The 20,341-nt window shown below is 47.9% G+C and overlaps 1 protein-coding gene across 9 annotated transcripts in view; it reads right to left on the bottom strand.

Moving 5' to 3' along the window:
- Positions 1 to 20,341, bottom strand: part of RPTOR (regulatory associated protein of MTOR complex 1) — a 352,077-nt gene that overhangs the window by 65,964 nt on the left and 265,772 nt on the right. For all 9 annotated transcript variants that reach the window (XM_027080947.1, XM_027080953.1, XM_027080952.1 and 6 more), the window contains 3 exons: positions 17,910 to 18,011; positions 10,711 to 10,794; positions 9,185 to 9,295 (listed from right to left, as the gene is read on the bottom strand). In XM_027080947.1, coding sequence (XP_026936748.1) covers positions 9,185 to 9,295; positions 10,711 to 10,794; positions 17,910 to 18,011 — 297 coding nt within the window. The remainder of the gene's footprint in view (positions 1 to 9,184; positions 9,296 to 10,710; positions 10,795 to 17,909; positions 18,012 to 20,341) is intronic.

Below are 20,341 nucleotides of genomic sequence, written 5' to 3'. Positions count from 1 at the left end.
TTTCTCCTACCTACTTTGGGTTTAATCTGCTTTTCTTTTACTAACATCTTCAGGTTGAAGCTGAAGTCAGTGATTTGAAACCTTTCTTCTTCTTCTTTTTTAATAGGGGAATTAACATTTATTTATTTATTTGGTTGCACCGGGTCTTAGTTGCGGCAGGCAGGCTCCTTAGTTGTGGCACATGGGCTCCTTAGTTGCAGCATGCTTGCAGGAACTAGTTCCCTGACCGGGGATCGAACCCAGGCCCCCTGCATTGGGAGTGTGGAGTCTTAACAACTATGCAACCAGGGAAGTCCCTGAAACCTTTCTTTATTACCTTTACAGGACTATAAGTAATTATAATCTTCCATATTTATCATTTAAAAAATTATGTTCACGAGAAGTTCTTCCCTTGAAAGATTCTGGAATAATTTTTATGACACAGAATTGTGTATTATTCCCTGTGTCTGCATAAAAGAGTATGTGAAAAATATCAGAAGAAAGATTAGATCTGTCTAAAGTCATATCTGCACAGGACCAAGAAAGGTAGATATTTGATCTTTATGTAATTAATATGATTAGTGAAGATAACCCATATTTTTCCTGGCTATGTATCACTTTGTACCTTGTGTTTTTGCCTAAATGTTGTCTTTCTTCTTTTCTATTGTATGCATTTAGTTCTAGAAGTTTCCCTCTCAGCACTGCTCAGCTGTGTCCCACAGGTTTTGATATGTTGTATATTCATTTTTATTCAGTTTAAGGTACTTTTTACTTCCCTTGAGACCTCCTTTTTGAAAAAAATTATTTTAAAAAGTTTTATTTCATTATTTTACGTATTAATATAAATGTTTATATGATTATAAATATTTATAATTATATACAAATTATACTAAAGTATATAAATATCAATTACGTTATAAAATATACATAAATATTCTCCCAGATTTACTGAGGTATAATTAACAAAAATGTATATATTTAAGGTGTAAAATGTCATGGTTAAAGTATGTATTGTGAAATGATTATCACAATAGAGTTAATACATCCATCACCTCACATAGTTACCTTCTTTTTTCTTAGAGTGAGAAGAGCACTTAAAATCTACTCTCTTACCAACTTTCAAGTATACAATACAGTATTGTTAACTAGTCACCATGCTGTACATTAGATCCCCAGAACTTATTTATCTTATAGCTGGAAGTTTGTCCTCTTTGACCAATATCTTCTCATTTCCCCCACTCCCCAGCCCCTGACAAAAACCATTCTACTCTGTTTCTACGAGTTGACTTTTTTAAGATTCCACAAATGAATGAGATCATACATTTGTCTTTCTCTTGTCTGGCTTATTTCACTTAGCACAATGTCCTCCAGGTTCAACCATGTTGTCATGAATGGCAGGATCTCCCCCTCCTTTTTATGGCTAAATAATATTCCACTGTGTGTGTGTTTGTGTGTGACATTTTCTTTATTCATTCATCTGATGATGGACACTTAGGTTGTTTCCACATCTTGGCTATTGTGAATAATGCTACAACTAACTTGGGTGTGCAGGTATCTCTTTGAGATACTACCGACTTCATTTCCTTTGGATATACACCCATTAGTGAGATTGCTGGATTGTATGGTAGTTCCATTTTTAAATTTTTGAGAACTTCCATGTTATTTTCCATAGTGGCAGCACCAATTTACATTCATACCAAAAGTGCACAAGCGTTCCACACCCTTATTTTCTCCACACCCTTGCCAGAACTTGTTATCTCTTGTCTTTTTGACAACAGTCATTCTGACAGGTATGAGGTGATACCTCATTGTGGTTTTGATTTTCATTTCCCTGATGATTAGTGATGTTGAGCACTTTTTCATGTGCCCTTTGGCCAGCTGTATGTCTTCTTTGGAAAAATGTCTATTCAGGTCCTTTGACCATTTTTTAATCAGGTTTTTTCTTTTTGAATTGCAAGAGTTCCTTATAGTAGTATATTTTGGATATTAACCCCATATCAGATAGATGTTTGTAAATATTTTCTTCCATTCTGAAGGTTGTTTTTTCATTTTGTTGACTGTTTGTTATGCAGAAGATTTTAGTTTGATGCAGTCCCACTTATTTTATACATACTTATAATTATAAATATGATTTTACATATTTATGCTGCTTATACATTTATTTATATAACATTTATACTTTAATATTGTTTTATTTTATACAATATATTTATATTTATTAAACTTTTATAATTAAAATATTTTAATCATTTATTTAAAAGTATGCAGTTTAGTTTCCAAGTGTTGTTGATTTTCCTATTACCTTTTTTTTTTTTTTTTTTTCGGTTCGCGGGCCTCTTTTTTTTTTCTCCTGTTGCGGAGTGCAGGCTCAGTGGCCATGGCTCACGGGCCCAGCCGCTCTGCGGCATGTGGGATCTTCCCGGACCGGGGCACGAACCCGTATCCCCTGCATCGGCAGGCGGACTCTCAACCACTGTGCCACCAGGGAAGCCCTTACCTCTTTTTAAAAAAAAAATTTTTTTTTTTGCCCTATTACCTCTTTTGATTTTGCATTTGATTCCACTGTGGTTGTAGAATATGCTGTGTAAGATTCCAGTTCTTTTAAATGTGTCATGGTTTGTTCTACGACGCAGGATGAGGTCCATCTTGGTGTACGTCCCTGGCATTTGGAAAGAACATGTAGTTTACAGTTGTGTGGAGTTTCGTCCAGCAGGTGGATGGTGTTGTTCAAGTGTCTGAGAGAACCTCCCTGGTTCCCCGTCTACTCGTTCTGTCATTTACTGAGAAGAGAGTGCTGGATTCTCCAGGTGTAATTATGGATTACCTATTTCCCCTTGCAGTTCCACCAGTTCTCATTTTATGTGTTTTGAAATACTGTTATTAGGTGAATAAACATTTAGACTGTTCTATTCTCACGATGGGTAGACTCCTTTAGTGTCAGGAAACACCTCTGTGTCTCTGGTAATATTCTCTGCCCTGAAACCTACTTTGATATATTAACGGGGGCATTGCTGCCTTCTTTTGCTTAGTGGTAGCATGATATGTTTTTACTTTTAATCTATTTGTGTCTTCACACTGAAAGTGCATTTCTTTTAGGCTCATATAATTTGTTCTTTTTTTCTTTTAAATCCAATCTGACACTCTCTGCTTTTTAATTGGGTATTTAGACTATCTACATTGTGATTATTGATATGGTTATGCTTAAACCTATTGCCTTATGTTTGTGGTATTTATCTCATCTATTCTTTGTTCCCTTTCCCTCCTTTTCTTCTTTCTTTTGTGTTGCTTGTATATACTTATGATTTCATGTTATCTCCTTTGTTAGCTAATTGGCTATAGTAAAAAAAATTTTTAGTGATAACTTTAAGGTTTACAGACTACATTTTATCACAGTTCACCTTCAGGTGATATGATATCACTTCAATAAAGTGAAGAGAAACTAACAATAGTATTTCCTCAATTTCTCTCTTCCCAACCTTTTTGTTACTGTTAGCATACATTTTGCTTTTACATATGCTACAGACTCCACAGTACACTGTTATTACTTTTTGTTTAAACAGTCAATTATCTTTTAAAGAGATTTAAATAACAAGGAAAATAAACCCCATACATTTAACAGTGGAGCATTCTTTCCTGGTGCTTTTCACCATATGGTGTACATGCATGTTTCCTCCAGGTATTATTTTCCTTTGCCCAAAGGGTTTTCTCTAACATTGCTTATACTGTGGATCTATGAGTGATGAATTCTTTCAGTTTTATATGTCTTAAACAGTCTTTATTTTGCCTCCATTTTTTAGAGATATTTTCACTGGGTACAGAATTCTACATTGATGGTTTTTCTTCCAGGACTTTAAAGATGCAGCCCCACTGTCTTCCTCTGGTCACTGTTTCTGACAAGTGATCTGCTGTCATCCTTATCTTTGCTTCTTTGTTCCTTTTCTTATTGTCTGAGTTTTTTAACTTGCTGTTTTTTAAGCAATTTGATTATCAGGTGCCCTGGTGTAGTTTTCTTCATGTTTCTTGTGTTTGGGGTTTGTTGAACTTCCTGGATCTGCGGGTTTATAGTTTTCATCAAATCTGAAAATATCTTAGCCATTATTTCTTCAAATATTTTTTCTGCCATCCCCCGTTAGGGGCCCCCAGTACCCATATATTCGGTCACTTGCAGTTGTCCCACAACTCAAAGATGTTCCTTTAGTTTTATAAAAGTTTCTTTTCTCACTGTGCTTCATTTTGGAGTTTTTATTACTATGTCTTTAAGTTCACTAATTTTTCTTCTGCAACATTTAATCGGTTGTTAATCCCATCTAGTATACTTTTCATGTCACGTATGATAGTTTTCATTTCTAGAAGTTTGAGTTGGGTCCTTTTAATATTTTCCATGTCTCAGTGGAGCTTTTTTATATGGAACAGACTTCTAATGACCATTTTAATGTCCTTGTCTGCTAATTCTAACATCTGTGAGAGTTCAGAATAAGTTTCAGTGGACTCATTTTCTTTTTCTCCTCATTATGGATCATATTTTCCTCCTTCTTCACATGTCTGGTAATTTTTGCTTGGTAGCAGTAAGTGTAGAGTAACATGGTGTATGGGTGATTTAAAAAGAGATCCTCTGGGACCAGATCTCTTGGAGATTATCAGGGCACTGAGACGACAGGAAAGGGCTTTCCTAATGTGCTGTTATTAGATTTCCTTGTCCCGAGGCACGCCTTCTCTGTACATCAGTGCCCCCACAGTGCACACTGCCCCTTCAGTCAAATGGCACATGATCCTTCTGAGCCTGTAGCTCTTTCTGGAGTTCCCCTCCTTGCTTCCTCCAAGACTGAGCCTACCTTCTCTAAGCCTGAGGTAATTCCTGTGCCTCAATCAGTTTGAAAACAGGGGCCCCCTGCCCGCAGACAAAAAGAAAATCTAGGCCCTCCCCACCCCGACCCCGTGACCAAGGAGCACTTAGGCTCCAGGCTGGAGTGCCCCGTGTGCAAGGACGACTACGGGTTGGGCGAGTGCGTGCGGCAGCTGCCCTGAAACCACCTCTTCCACGACAGCTGCATCGTGCCCTGGCTGGACAGCTGCCCTATCTGCCAAAAAAGCCTCACAGGTCAGAACATGGCCACCGACCACCACCCCCCACCCCCGGGCCTGGCGGTGGTGAGCTTCTCCTCCTCCTTGTCCTCCTCCTTCAGCTCGCCCGGTAATGAGAACCCAGCCAGCAGCTCCTGAGCATCCTGGCCGGCCCCCAGGGCGAGCACTGGGCCGCGGGCCAGGACTGCGGACTCTGCGGCCCCCTGCACCCCTCACGCCCATGGACTGCGGTGCCACCGGGTCTGCCGCGGTGGAGGCTTGGAGGACCTGCCCCTCCCGGCTGCGGAGGGAGCCCGGCTTCCCCAGGGCGGGGCGTCTGACTCCCTTCCCGTTTGTATCCGACCTCACCCTCTACGTGTTCGACGGCGGGAAGGTTTTTATAATTTTAAATTATTACTGCTTTGAAATAAATGGACGTTTGAGCTCAAAAAAAAAAACCCAGGTAATTCTCTGAATCCTTTAGGAGCCCCTCACATAATGACACATAGTGTGTGCTCAACATATGCTTGTGGGATAAAGAGGGGGCCCAAGACTCATCCCTTAGCTGGGAGTACAGCCTGAGTGGGGCCCACACCTTCTTAACTCTTGGGGAAGTGCCCTGAGGGTGGGAAGCTCCTCAGCCCAGGGACAGCTGAGTGTGTTCGAGTGCTGGGACGCCTCGCCTCGTCTGTGCCTCTGTGCAGGTTCCTTCATCCCAAGGTGGGCGTCCCTGTCACAAACAACATGCCTTCTGACCCTCATGGTGGCCACATCAAGGACTCACTCTGGGAGCTCTGAGCTTTGCGGGAGGCACATACCATATGAGTACGCGGAGGCCAGATGCCAGGAGGGGAGGGGAGGAACAACTCCTCAGAAACACACGGAACTTTAATCTCTTGGAAACTCAGGCCAGGGTGATCATGAAAAGGAAGGATGAAGTAAATGATGCTGTCTCAATCGGAAATACTAAAAAATGTCTCTCAGTGGGATGATTGCCCTTAAATAAACAGGTGCTACAAGCTGGTTAAGGAACTAATTCAGAGGATGGTCCCAGCGCCTGCACTTACAAGAACATTGCAGGCTAAGACATTTCCAGCTGGGCCCAGGAACAGCTCCTCAAGTGTTATTAAATGTGTAATTCCTCCAGCATCGAGCAGACAGTGAACGCAGGCCCTGAGATGGCCTTAGAGCAGGTGTAATGGAGGAGCACTGCAGCATCTGTGCTGTCGACGAGCTCTCCCATATTGGGCTCCAGAGATAAACAGACCCCTGGAGACAAATGTGACCAAGAGGCAGTTTCAAACCAGATTACGATGATTAACTGCAAATTCCATGAGAATTCAGCAGCAAAGTGCAGTTCTGAAGGGTCATCTACCTTCATGTAAAGAAAAAAAATTAAAGCAGAAATAGCCACTCCAAAGACTAAATATAAAGACATTCTCTATTTCCAGGTACTAAAAGCTACTAAAAATCCTGATGAGTACAAGAATCACAGTTGGCTGAAGGTGTTGCTACTGTAGCACTGGTGGCCCCGGGGAGCAGGCCTGGGTGGCCGATTGCCACCCCTCATCTCTTAGGGGAAATCTTTTCTGTCCCTCCCCTTCATTGGGCTTTGCGTCATGGTAGTCTCTCCATTTTATGCATCCAGAACCTTTGCACATGGTCCTTAATGGCCAGGTACCAAGAGCAGTGCCAGTGAATTTCTAAACATGTGATACAGATGACAAAGGTATTGAAGTAGGAGAGAAGCAAGGAAGGTTCTGAAACAACTTCCCCAGAAAAGCCCTCTTGTTTATGTAGCTTGGCTTTTCAATTAAATTTGACAAAGGGCAAAGTAGAAATGACCAAAAGGTACAGTTTCCTGAGCCACAAGACCAGGCTTTCCGATCAGCAACAAAAGGCTTTAGTGTAGCAGAGACGGGCTGGGTAGAAATGAGGTTTTACCGCTACTCCCTTCACTCTAAAATTTCCAAAACTGCTTTATACACCGTAGTTCTGATCTCTGTAACCATACTGCAGGCAGTGTTATTACCACAGTTATTACCACTGGAGCAAAGAGGGTCACGTGAATGGGTTCGGGCAGCAGCGTGCAGGACTGATGCACGAAGGCGGTAGGGACAGGACCAGGTGGCCAGATCTGCCTGACGCATTTGTCACCTCCAGGCCCACCGGTGCTAGGGAGTGGAAGCCCTGGGGGGGTGTGAGCTGAAAAGAGCCCCAGGTAGCGGGTGGCCTGCAGGGCTATCTCAATGGCGCAGGGGTCCTGGACAGGAAGGAGGGGCTGACACTCTGAGCTGAGGTCCCCCACTCTCTCCTTTTACCCCTTGCAGAGCAGAGAATGGTCTCTCCCTTTGCATGGTGATGCCCTTGCTTCCTGCCCTCCTTCTCTGTGGCTCTGCTGATCCCCCTTTCCTGTGGGTGGAAAGGGCTCCACTCAGCTCACAGCAAATTGTTACAGGTTTGCTATGGGCTCCTGGGCAGCTCCTTAAATGAGCATTTTCTTATCTGCAGATAATCTACAAAACCACACTTATAGCATGGAGTTGATGCAAGATCTAAGAAAATCTTCACACAAGAGCCCCTGCCACGGGGTGTCACCCAGATACACACATGTGTGCACACGCACATGTACACAGCGAGCGGGTCAAAGTCCAATTAGATGTATGGCTGTTTCTCTGCTGATTCTTTTCTCCCAACTAGAGACCATTTAAGTCACCATTCCTTCAAAACAAGCAAGCAAACCCAACCACTGATGCCAACTCGTCTCCCCACTTACAAACCCCTCAAGCAAGCTGAAGGCCGCACCCTGTCCTTCCTCCCCAGAGCCCCCATTTCTGCCTCCCTCCCCACATACTTCTGAAGCCTGACTGCCAAGTGCAGCAGCCTCTTTGAGGGTCTCTGTCCCGCTCCCAGTGCTCTCCCTTGTTCCGGAGCCTCCTTCTTCATGTCCTGTTATCAGACTTCCCACCCTTCCCCTCTCTGACAACCTCCTTCTACCCTCCCTTCTCTGTCCCCCGAAGAGCAGACCCCGAAGCTCAGCCCTCAGCGCGCTGGGCCTTCGTGTCACATTTCCCCTCGAGGACTTGCCTGCCATCGTCATCGGGTAGACGAGGGCCCTAGTCTCCACCTCCCAGGCCACGAGGCCCCATCACCAGTGGTCCCCTGAGCACTCCCCTCACCACGCCTCCCCGCTCGGCGCCCCTTTGTCACTGACACAGCCGGCCCACTCCCCACACAGGTTCAAACTCGAGAACCGTTTGTTCTCCACACCTGCCTGGCCCTCCTGTTAGCTGTGCGTCCCCTACCCTGGCCCTTCCTGTCCAGCAGCCCCCACCTTCTGGCCACCCTCACTCCTCCCTCTGGGCATGAATTCCTGCAGCAGAGGCCACGGTGGCCCCCTGCCACCTGGGTTAACATTATAATCTCCTTTACACTGAGGCACACAAATGCAGCCCTGCCCACAAGATTTCTCGACTTTTTGAAGAGTCACCCTCATGCCAGGCATGTGTGCGGATTCGGCCTCATAGCAGAGGGTTTTGTCCCCAGTAGACAGTGTCGTGGGCAGGGACGGCTGAGCTCTGCGACACCTATGGCCTTCAGCACAGTTCTGAGTACAGGGCCTTGCCTAGGACTTCGAGCAGTGGCCATGTGACTGCAGACCCACAGGCACGAGGACAGGGGTGGGGAGGTGCCTACTGGGAGCAGAGCTGGAGACGTGGTATGGGCTGGGCTGTCATGGCTGAGAAGTGACCGCTAGTGCCGCGGCCTGAGCCTTACAGGTGACAGCCTGGGCCTCCACGGGACTGTTCCCAGGGTCAGGGTTGGGGAGGGAAAACACTGGCTGGAGACAGGAGACTGATGGGGTGAGGTAGGGCTGAGCGTCAAGAAGGAAGCGGGCAGGGTCATTCGCCGGCTGGAGGGGTGGTTGTGGGTGAGGAGGGGGCAGAGCACAAGAGACAACAGGTGAGCCGAGGGCCAGCGTGACAGACCAGGACTGGGCCCAGGGGAAGCACAGCCTTTCCTGGGAGGGAGGGAGGCCATGGAGGGCGTGAGGCCAGGAGGAGGGAGAATGGACGGTGGGGCCGGGCCCCCCGCCCTACTATCAGCAGCTCTCCTGTGGTGGGAGGGGACAGACATTACTCACACTGTCCACGGCGAGGATCTTGGCCCAGATGAAGACAAGGAGAGGCCGCAGCTCCCTGGCTGAGCTCTGGAGCAGCTTCAACACGTAGGGGAAAATACCCACAGACAAGGCCTGCGAGAGAGAGCACGTCAGCCCCGCGCCGGAGGGAGCAGAGCGCATGGCGTCCTCAGCACTAACGGAGCTGCATGGGGAAGGGTCGTGCCTCCCTCACCTCCAGTCCTTCTCCTGGAAGCGACCCAGGCCTGCCTGCTTGGGCTGCATGAGCTCACGCAGCTAAGAGACATGCCAGGCCTCCACCTGAGTCTACCTGTGGTGAGCTACATACGGCCTCCCTGCTGGCACCTGGGAGTATAAGAGGGCTAGCAAGGACTGCTCGTGCATTCTTCCTAATTTTTAGGTTTTCCCTCTTCTCCTTCATGTTGAACTATCCATTATGACTCTTGGTTGACAATATACAATTAAAAAATCTTAAATATACATCAATGGAGATAAAATAATATGCTGAACTCCCATGTGCCCATCACTTGGCTTCAACGCCATCAACTGAAAGGGCGCGGCATCCTGGCTGGCCCTACCCACCGTCCTTTCCTGAATGTTCTGAAGCACGTCTTAGGTATCACATTGTGTCATCTGTAAACACTTAAGTGTTTATCTCTAAAAAATAAGGTCTCTTTTATGAAAACATGACCACATACCACTACCACACCTAAAAAAATGAACAATTACAATTATTGTTTTTTTTTTGGCTGCGCTGCACCGCATGTGGGATCTTAGTCCCCTAACCAGGGATCGAACCTGCGCCCCCTGCATTGGAAGCAAAGAGTCTTAACCACTGGACTGCCAGGGAAGTCTCAACAATTATTCTTTAATAACATAAAATATTCAGTTCATGTAAAATTTCTAATTGTTTCATGATTATTAATTTTTCAAATTTTAACTTTCAAACTTTCATTTGCAAATAGAGCCCTATAAGGTCCAGACCCTGCACCTGGTGGTGGATCTCCTGAATCCCCTTTTATCTCTAGGTCCCTCCTGATCTCTTTCCCTGGTGATTTATGTGTTGAAAAAATGGATCACTTTTGACTCTATTTTTGTCAGTGTTTTGAATGGCTGTTTCCATTCTCCTGTGAATAGAATGACAGAAAAGCGTTTCAGAGTTGTGCCTAAAACCGCAGCGAAAGGACGGCGAGTGAGGCTTCGCAGGCTTCTCCTAGGAGAACACACGCCGCGGGTGGCCGGGGACTCAGCCCAGAGGCTGCCAGCTTCCTGGCCTGGCAGGGGTGAGCCCCTCCTTAGAGTGTCCCTAAAGGACACTTTCTGTCCTGCAAAGGTGAAGCCTAACAGCGGATGGGAAAGGGCCGCCCAACAATGTGACAATGAAGGTGCAAAAAGCGAGGTCCACGGGAGCTTGCGGGCTTAACGGCCACCCCCACAGTCATCCTTGGCCGCATGGCCAAGGTCCCTTGATTTGTCAGACGGTGACGTGGAGTCTCGTGCCCCCCACTGCGGACACAGGAAGCACGCACCAGGCTCACCGCCCAGGGACCCAGGTCCAGAAATCTTCCCAGCAGGTCCAGGGCTCTCAGCCGGTGCACTTGGCTCAGCAGCACCTGGAAGGGAGAAGAGGCGGTGTCACCGCAACACCCCTTGCCCCGCAACACGGAGCCAGGATGAGCATCCCCAGGGGCTGTTCTCCCAGGTCAGCAGGTGCCCCTTTCTCTATGGCTCATGCTTTACACAGGCTGGGAATGCTCCATTTCTTCATGAACAGGTAAACTATGTGTACGCTGTAGGAACTAATAGAACAGACACTTTATAACCTCATTTAAGAAAATATCCACTGATGACACTGGTCTATCCACTTCCAGACACTGTTCTCTATGTACAACGTCCCGTTTGTTCTAAATTCGATAAGATACTATTGTGTTTCTCATCTCCTTTCTGACTAAATGATACACCCTCACTCTCACTCCACATAGCTAGATACGTCTGACCATTATGGCTGCCAACGGCAGCACTGAACTTTTCTGTAAATGTGCATAATTCATTTAAACAATCTCCCCATTGCTAGATACTTAAATTATTATCAAATTTTTGCTATTGTAAACAATGCTGTGATAAAAATTCTACCAGGTAGATCTCTGCACATTTACGTTTTTTTCCCCTTCCCCTAGGATAAACTTGAGAAGTAAAATTACAGGGTCAGAGCATACACACTTATATCACCAGATTGCCCTCCAGCTGAACCAACTTGCCCACCAAGCCTTGGCTGAATACCGGGCACCAGGACATGTTTGCTCTGGTGCTCACGGGCTACTTGGCCTTGGGAAAATAACTTCTCTGAACCTTAATTTCCTAATTCATAACACAAGACCCACCCACAAGAGTTCTATTAAATATCAAATTAAAAGCTACCAGCAAAATATTAGCCCACGTTACACTATTATTTCCCAACATGATAGGTAATAATAAAATGCTCTTTTAATCTGAATTTCTTTGATTACAAGTGAGGTTAAATGTTTTTTCATAGGTTAATAGGCTATTTCTCTAGTAAACTGGCCATGCATGTCCTTATTTTCCTACTTAAATGTCTGGCTTTTTCTTTTTGATATGAAAGGATTCTTTGTAAATTAAAAACAGCGACCTCTGCCACGTATTTTTTTCTTTCTTCCTGTGTTATATCAAAGCTTTAAACTTTAATGGAGTCATTTATATTGAGTTTTCCCTCACGATGTTTACCCAGAGGTCACATGAACAGAGCATTTACTGTGTGCGGGTGCGGTGCTGGGTGCAACTGGGAACAGCAGGGCCCCTCCCATCACCACCTGGCCCAGACACAGACATTCCGCAGCCACACTGCAATAACCATCGAACAGACAACTGGGGGCCACTCCCTACTCTGGGGGTCTGAAAGCTCTCCCTCCCAGTGGGTGACATGTGGGGTTCCTAGGTTCCAGGCAGAGGGGCTGGGAAAGTGTGGGCCTTCCCCAAGGAAGGGCAGGTGGCCAGTCTAATGGGGGAGGCTCCAGAACCAGCCAGACCTGCAGACCAAGCTAAGGGCTTCAGCTTTTCCTAAGAAGAGCAGCAGAGGGACCCATCCAATGTGCTTGCTGAGGGCAATAGGCTGGCAGGAAGATGGATGGAGGGGTGGGATGGGTGGACTTGACCGTGGCCATGACCGATGGGGAGAAACAGACTCCAAGACAGCTGGCGGGCATGACCGACAAAGCCTGCTGGAGGAGGGGGAATAGGGGTCAGGGAAAGGAGCCGCTGAAAGAGAAGATTTGGAATGAGGCAAGAGGAAAGAACAGATGGACGGACCAGCCAGCCTGGGGTGGTCTGCAAGGGAGAAGCTGGGTAGAGAGACCAGCGAGGGAGGTGGGAGAGAAGGCGGGGAGGTTTTAACTGTGTACCTGCTCCCGGGAGGTGAGGATCAGTAGTGGGACTCGTGAAGAGGACCCTCTGGCTGCAGGGATGTGGACCGTGGTGTCGGGACTGAACAGGGGTGAGGAAATGGTGCAGCCAGAGCAGTGGTTCAAGAGGCTACCCTCTGAGGGGTGAATACGGGTTGGCGGGAGGAGGGTGGGGAGCAGGGAGGGTCAGCAGGTGGGGGACAGAGGAGGTGGCAGGAGATGCTGGAGGGAGTGGAAAGTGGGGAGGGTCCCGGCAGCACGAGGCTCCTGAGGAGGGGTTCCCGGGTGGAGGGGGGAGGCTGGGGAGCTTCCCCAGGTGGACGCGCGGCCCATGGCTGCAGAGGAGGCGAGAGCGTGTGTTCCCAGCCTGCGGACAGCCCAGGGGTCAGGGAAGCGGAGGTGGCTGGGTTCAGCTGCTGGAATGTCATTTCCCACTGGTTTGGAGCCTGTTTCCACATCGCTATTTCGAGACGGATGATCGAGTGGTTCATTTTATGTTTGGAGAAGTTGAGGTTCTCCAAACAAGAAGCTGGGAGAGGTTATGTGGGGCTGCTCACAGGGGCCTATCTGAACGGGCCCTGATCCCTTTCCCATGTTTAACTCATGGGTTATCTCATGCCACTGCAGCGGAAAGACAGATCTGGAGGGCAAGGTTAGATGGCTGAAAGGCATGGGCTTTGGAGTCAAGCTGATGTGACTATCTCACTTCCTCACAGTGTGGCTTAAATCACAACCTCTGGACACTTCAGTTTCCTCATCAAGAAGAGGAGAGATAACATGTGACTTGGGCTTATTTTCAGAATCAAATGAGATGCAGCCTGTCTGGTACAACGCGGTCTGGTATGAGGGGTGTGATGAATGTTAGTCTCGGTGTCAGCATCCAGCTACAGGATGTCTCCATCTCTCAGAAGCGATTTGATTGACTATTTATTTATTGCCGTGCTGTGTGGCTTGTGAGATCTTAGTTCCACCACCAGGGATTAAACCTGGGCCCTGGCAGTGAAAGCGCCAAGTCCTAACCACTGGACCACCAAGGAATTCCCTATTTTTTAAACATCTTTATTGGGGTATAATTGCTTTACAATGGTGTGTTAGTTTCTGCTTTATAACAAAGTGAATCAGTTATACAGATACATAGGTTCCCATATCTCTTCCCTCTTGCGTCTCCCTCCCTCCCACCCTCCCTATCCCACCCCTCTAGGTGGTCACAAGCCACCAAGCTGATCTCCCTGTGCTATGCGGCTGCTTCCCACTAGCTATCGATTTTACGTTTGGTAGTGTATATATGTCCATGCCACTGTCTCACTTTGTCACAGCTTCCCTTTCCCCCTCAAGTCCATTCTCTAGTAGGTCTGTGTCTTTATTCCCGTCTTACCCCTAGGTTCTTCTTGACCTTTTTTTTTTTTCCCTTAGATTCCATATATATGTGTTAGCATACGGTATTTGTTTTTCCCTATTTGTTTTTAAAGAAAACGGAACTGCTGGAGGTTCAAGTCTCTAGAGATCCAGGGCGAGCAGAACCTTCCATTTACTAGGTTTGTGAAAGCAGGTGTAATTCCTCAAAAATCAAAGACATCAAACACATCTAACACTTGTAAAGATTCTATTTACTGATTCCCTTTGTTATTTAAAACACTGTCAACGTGAATAAAGCTCTGTGTTTTCAAGTAAATAGCAGAGCACTTTGCAGTGGAAGAAATGGCAACTTGGGCCAAGAAACCTAACCACGCGTAGTTCGCATTGTTTGTTTCTCATGTGCACTGACCAGCAGTAAGAGGTCTCCATTACAACGTTATTTACAGATGGCAAAAGTAAAAGGGAAACCATCACAATCACTACTGCAATGCGATCTTTCCTGACTCTGTTGTCCGTGTTGACGAAACACACATTAAAGCATCAACAGACAGTCCACTTGTCTCAGAGACTCGAGACCCTCAGCAATGCAGGGTTTTGTGCTGTGGGTATTGATGTTTCACTGGAAAATAAACAGCATCAATAACAAGTCCTAGGGAAAATGTCAAGTACTGGTTTTTCTAAACGTTACTGCTTCCTGTGATTCCTTCTGTTGATTTACATTTTAAAAATATTGAGGCCCAACATAAATTAAAATTACTTTTTTAAAAAAGGACTGGCTTTTGTTTGTTTGTATTTGTACTTAAAAAAAAAAAAATTCCTGTTTCAGTGTGCCTCAGGCCCCGGGGAAATTACAGAGATAAACGTTGGTGAACTAAATGAGTTACTGGGATTTCTTTCTGTCTGTGGCAACCCAAACTGAAGATTAATAATGGAGATACAAATACCCAAACTAAAACAGAGCTGCTAGCGCAACAACCTCTCATTTGCTTTGTGCACAAAAACGCGCTCAGGCTTCTGCGCTGAGACCGCTGGATAGAGCCGCTTCTTAAAAACCAGATTCTCCAGCTCCAGTCCTGGCCTGGTGGACCCAGGAATCTGATGATCAGAGACTCTGGAGCCACCGATGAGTATAACATGTGTAATAATAACATCCCAGTTATTATCCTGATGCCATCTAATAATAATCCTGTACTTTCAGACCAAAAATTCTGTTTGTAAATAAAATGATGGCATGAAAGCAAACAGGGTTTCCTAATGAAATGCCCACACTGACTTGTAGTATCTGTATAAAGGTACTAACATGGAATCCTGTAAAATTTCTCTCTTCCCTCTCTTTTTCCACAACATTGATTCCTCCTTCTCTGCCTGGGGCTTCTTTGCACATGGGCCACTGAGGGAGTGCAGACAGTAATGCTGAGTCCAGGCAGGGCCACCAGACCAGGAGACCACGGGGCCAGGCCTTGCAGTGTGGCAGGGCTCAAGAATCTTCCTTCCCGTCCTTTCTGTTGATTTGTATTTTTAAAAGGTGAAAAAGGACATCAGGACTGGTCAGGAAAAGCGTACGTTCACGCTTACATCTACACGAGAGGCTGCAGATCAGCCCGAGGAGACAGTTCATTTTACCCCAATGATCCTCAGTTAATGCCTCTGAGTTTTCGGAGGGAGAAAACGCTCTCTGGCAGTGGAAAAAGTAGCAGGGATTGGAAAAGCTGTGACGTCTCTGTATTAAAATTCTTTTTCCCTTCAGCAACACTTCCTGACTCGCCAAGGCACTGGGGATAATTTATGGATAATGGGGCCCAGGTTCTGGTAAAATAACTGAATTAATGAGAAAGAAGCCAACACCGCAGGCTACCCCAAATGAAGCAAGCTCTCCTTTGCATTGTGTTGGGTTTTCTTGTTAAGTACAGGTTCCTGCACTGATCCAGGTGGGACACAGCCCAGACAGATCCCCCATCAGAATGATGAGGAACCTATGGTTTCGTTCGTCTGAAAGATCGCACAGAAGATGCCCCTTTCTTTTCTTTCAGAGTCATTCCCTCATTTTGGCATCAGGAAGTTGGGTCTTCTCTTTCCCTGAGGGCGTGTGGGTTGTAAATGGGACATTAAAGAAAAAGTCAATAGGAGGCCATTTACAACAGGATTGTTTGCCAGGCAGGATTCAGTGCTGGGCATTGTGCCCCTGCTTGGAAAGGACCAATTTTATCTATCACATTATTGAAATAATAGGAAGGTCAGTGGAGGCTGGCTACAGTCTCCTCTCATGAAAATTCGGATGACCCTAGCAGCTGGGGAGCACAGCAACCAACCGGTTACTGCTGTCCCATAGCCCCGTCAGCCTTCCACTCGCTGCATGAGAACTCGTGGGCTCCTGCCAAATGGCGAGTTTTCTTTGTTGTGTTGTTATCGTTGCTTTTCATTTTGTTTTGTTTTGAAAATTTGTTTATTGCTCACCTTGCAAACTCAAGATAGTCAAACTAATCTAGAAACACACATGAGGAATACTAATAATTTCTGCATTCTTTTCACAATGTCAGAAAATAAGCAGTCATAAGACAGAAAAAGCACCAAAATATCTCCAGGGAAGGATCCTGACCAACACCCTGTGCCCACGTAATTATCAAGCCACGAGGACAAGGCTGTGTGGTGGCATTTCCACAACTGCACAAACTGCTCTCACTGCTCTGCTGCCTGGGTCCCGGCACACAGTCCTGAGCCAGATGAGACCGCAGTTCTGTCGTAGGCACCTTCCCAGCCCACCATGCGGTCAGCACAGAGCAGGAGAGCAGACCATGCAGGGAGGGGGCCCGCCACGCTCCAGGTGGGACAGGGATCAGCCATTCACCTATTTTTCAAACTGTCCTTGGCGGCGGGAGCCGCTCAGAGAGCGCGTTGGGCCCAGTGAAGATGAATGGTACTTCTGCGAGACGTGGTCAGCAGCATGGTGAGAAAGTGGGGCCCTCCTGGGGGGAGGCAAGGCCTCGTCCTCAGGCAGGTGAGGCAAAGCAACCTAATCAGCTTTCTGAGGGGAAGGTGATGGTCTTCCCAGCCAGCTCTCAGAATTTAAGACCCCACTTCCTAACTGGACATGCAGCCCCTCCTGCTGCGGGCACGGCCCTTCCCACAACCGTCCACAGTTCTCACCCAAGTCCAACTGCCTCATCCCCACTGCACACAATCTCTTCCAGGGCCTAAAGTGAATTATTAGGCCTTGGTGTCTACACTGACAGTGGTTTTACATCTCAATTGACACTGTCTCAGAGCAAAACAGCTTTGCTTATGTCATGACCTGGTCCCTACACCTGCCCCATAAATATACATTAACTGAAACAAAAGTTCTGTGAAAACTTCCTAAACTTCCTGCCTGTGACGAAGTTTGGTATTTTGCCATCTCATTACCCAAAACTTAGCTGGGTGAGACCCACAGAACTGATCTCCCAAACCACTCGTGGGGCACCAGGTGCCGCGTGAACACTGACACAGGCCACATGGGTGACTGCGCTTGACGGCACAGCCAGAGAGTGCAACAGCCCACAGCTACCGCGGGGCACAGCCCCCTGGAAGTGAGCAACCCACAGGTGGCGGGAGCGGTGCCACGACCTACGTGTGTAATTTGCTCAGGCTCTCCCATTTTCTCTGCAGTTGATTTGCATCTCATGTCCTTCCAAAGAGAAGGGGCACTGATGCCAGAGCCGTGCTGGAACGGAGCTTGCTGGCAGCAGCAATGGGGGGAGAGGGGAGGGCAGCTGACGACAGCCCAGATCAGTGTTTAACTGGGGGGGGGGAGAGGTTTCAGTGACTTCACCAGGCGAGCCCAGGAGACAAGGAGGCATTAACTCCAAAGCAGGAGGGCTGTCACACACCAGCACACTCAGCCCCAATAAACTAGTTCCCTCCTGGGCGGCTGCGGGGTTTTCTAGCTCCTTCATCAATCTGGCTCACCTGGAGACACTCACCTGTAAGACAATGGGAAGCTGCTCAGGTGGGTTCCTGTTCTCCACGCCCATCGTGAGCCACACCTGGAAGGCGGTCAGCTGCTCAGCAAAGAAGGGGCTGTGCTGTGGGACGAGCAGAGGGTTAGTCAGGGGCTCTCCTTCTTCATCCGGCTCTGCCTTTATACGCCACCCCCACCATCGATTCAGCCGTGTGTCTTTGTGAGGCCCTGACTCCACTCGGCCACCACCATCCAGGCGAGGGGACACAGGGCTGGGCCATACCAGAGGAGGTGGTGAGACATGGTCAGACCAGGACGTTTCATACGGCAGAGCCAGAGGCTGCAAGGACAGACTGGGTGTGGGTAAGAGAGGGTTGCAGTAAGGTTAATGCCGGGGCTTGGGCCTAAACACCCGGAAGCGGGGTCCCAAGACCTGAGGCAGGAAGACTGAAAGAGGAGCACGTTTGGGAGGAGCACGTGGGGAACTCAGCTTGGACACACTGAGTTTAAGGTGCCTACTGGACACCCGACCGAGACATCTGGGGGATGATGGCCCACGTGAGCCCGTAGTCCAGGAGATGGGTCTGGGCTGGAGAGACAGATCTAGTTTAAAGTTAAATGAGAAACAGAGGGGACCCTGGGCTGAGCCCTGGAGCCCCCCAAGAGCGAGAGGCCAAGGAGGTGGAGACACAAGGGTAAGGCCAGCAGAGGGGGATCAGGAGTGGGTGGTGGCCAGGTTGCCAGGGAGGAGTGTTTTAGGGGGAGGACATGGTCGGCACCTTCCATACCTGTACAGGGTCAGGCAGGACCAAGGTCCAGAGCAGATGGTGACAAGGAGGGCCCTGGAGACCATTAAGGATGTAACAGGAGGGCCCTGGTAGTGGGCAGAAGCACAACCGGACTGGGTTCAAACAGAAGAAAAGATGATTCAGAGGCTCAAGAATAGACAGTTCTTTGCAGGAATCTGGCTGCAAAGGGGAAGGAGAGACATGGGGAGGTGGGGGCGGGAAAGCGGATGGGGTCACGTGACTAGGAATTTCTTTTTAAAGGTGGGAGAATAAGGGCATATTTGTAAGAGGGGGAAACTGCTGATGAAGGAGGGAGGTGCTGGGCTAGGGCCTTGGCGAGTGGACGCCTGGCGCACAGGTTGGGGGTAGCACTGCTGGGAGCAGGAGATGCAACACAGCTGGGCCAGGATGCAGGACAAAGGCCAATGTGGCAGGACTTACAGAGGATCCCTCTATCGCTCCTGTCTCTCAGCGAGGTGGGAAAAGGAGGTGCTGTGGATGGAGGGAAGAGCGAGCGGAGAGGCGACGGGAAGGAAGGAGATGCGTCCGGGCAGCCTGCCAGGCAGCGTTTAAGGCACCTGGAGGGTCGTGACCGCAGCAGGTCACAGTGGGCTTCCCCAGCTTGGCAGTGGGGGTGCGGAGGGTGGCTTGTCCTTGCGCAGGCACTGCGGAGGGGATGCCTTTAGTGGAGATGACGAGGACGAGGGAAACTGCAGAAGTAGCGGCTCAGGTAGGAGGGGGCCCAGGCTGTCAGAAGGAGGTCCGGGAACTGAGAGACCAAGCAGTAGGACTGCTGGGTTCCCTGTCTTACATAGGCATTTCCACTTAATACCCAGCTCTGCTGTCCCTGAGCTCCAGACAGAAAGAATTCCAAATCTCTGCCTCCAGCCCACTCCTCTCTGTCCCACTCTGTCTCCCCAGGGGGAAAGCAGGTGTTTGTGTAAGGAAGGGTGGGTGGGAAGGCAGGGATGCGGGCTGCAACCCCAGGTTCCTGCACGTGTGGAAGTGTGCGCATAGAGGACTTCAAACCGTGGGCACGGCTCCAGCAGGGCTGTGAGCCAGACCAGGTGTGTTCCCACCGCACCCTCCACAGAGGGGCCTGGTGGTCAGAGCCATGGTGCATGCCCTTGTAAAGAAGTCAGTGTTGCATGAGAATTCGGCAGAGGACTTTCACACTTAGGAATGCGTGTTCTTGCAAAGTCAGTGTACGTGAAGTTAATCAAATTTGGAGGGCAACTTGGGGATTGGGATGGAGCCCCCAAAGTGATTTTCCTGTTTTTAAGTGTGAGTTATTCACAAATTGGTTTAAAAACAATAATCTTGTTAAATGCTCCCTCCCCAGCTGTACTGAGTGAGGGGGACCTTCAGTCTGGGAGGGGAAGTCGGGAAACTCAGATAATTCCACCTCCCCCCATTTCCTTCACTTAGTTTTGCCTTATGGATGCAAACACGTTGCTCATTGCTGAAGAAGCCGCTCAGTCCCGAATGACAAACATTCCTGATCTTTTCACCTAAAGCTGACAAAGAGGGAAAAGCCTTTGGCCATCGAAGTATGCTGTGAGGTTTGTCATGCTTCTTAAAGCCACGGGGAAGATGACAGATCAGATCAGCACCCCACCGTAAGTGTGGTTCAGCATTTTAAGTAACACTTCACAGAACAGCTCAA

Source organism: Aethalodelphis obliquidens, unplaced genomic scaffold, assembly GCF_003676395.1.
Source record: "Aethalodelphis obliquidens isolate GAN/ISIS:26980383/991018 unplaced genomic scaffold, ASM367639v1 scaffold44, whole genome shotgun sequence".
Lineage (NCBI taxonomy): Eukaryota > Metazoa > Chordata > Mammalia > Artiodactyla > Delphinidae > Aethalodelphis > Aethalodelphis obliquidens.
This window is presented reverse-complemented; position numbering and strand designations above follow the sequence as displayed.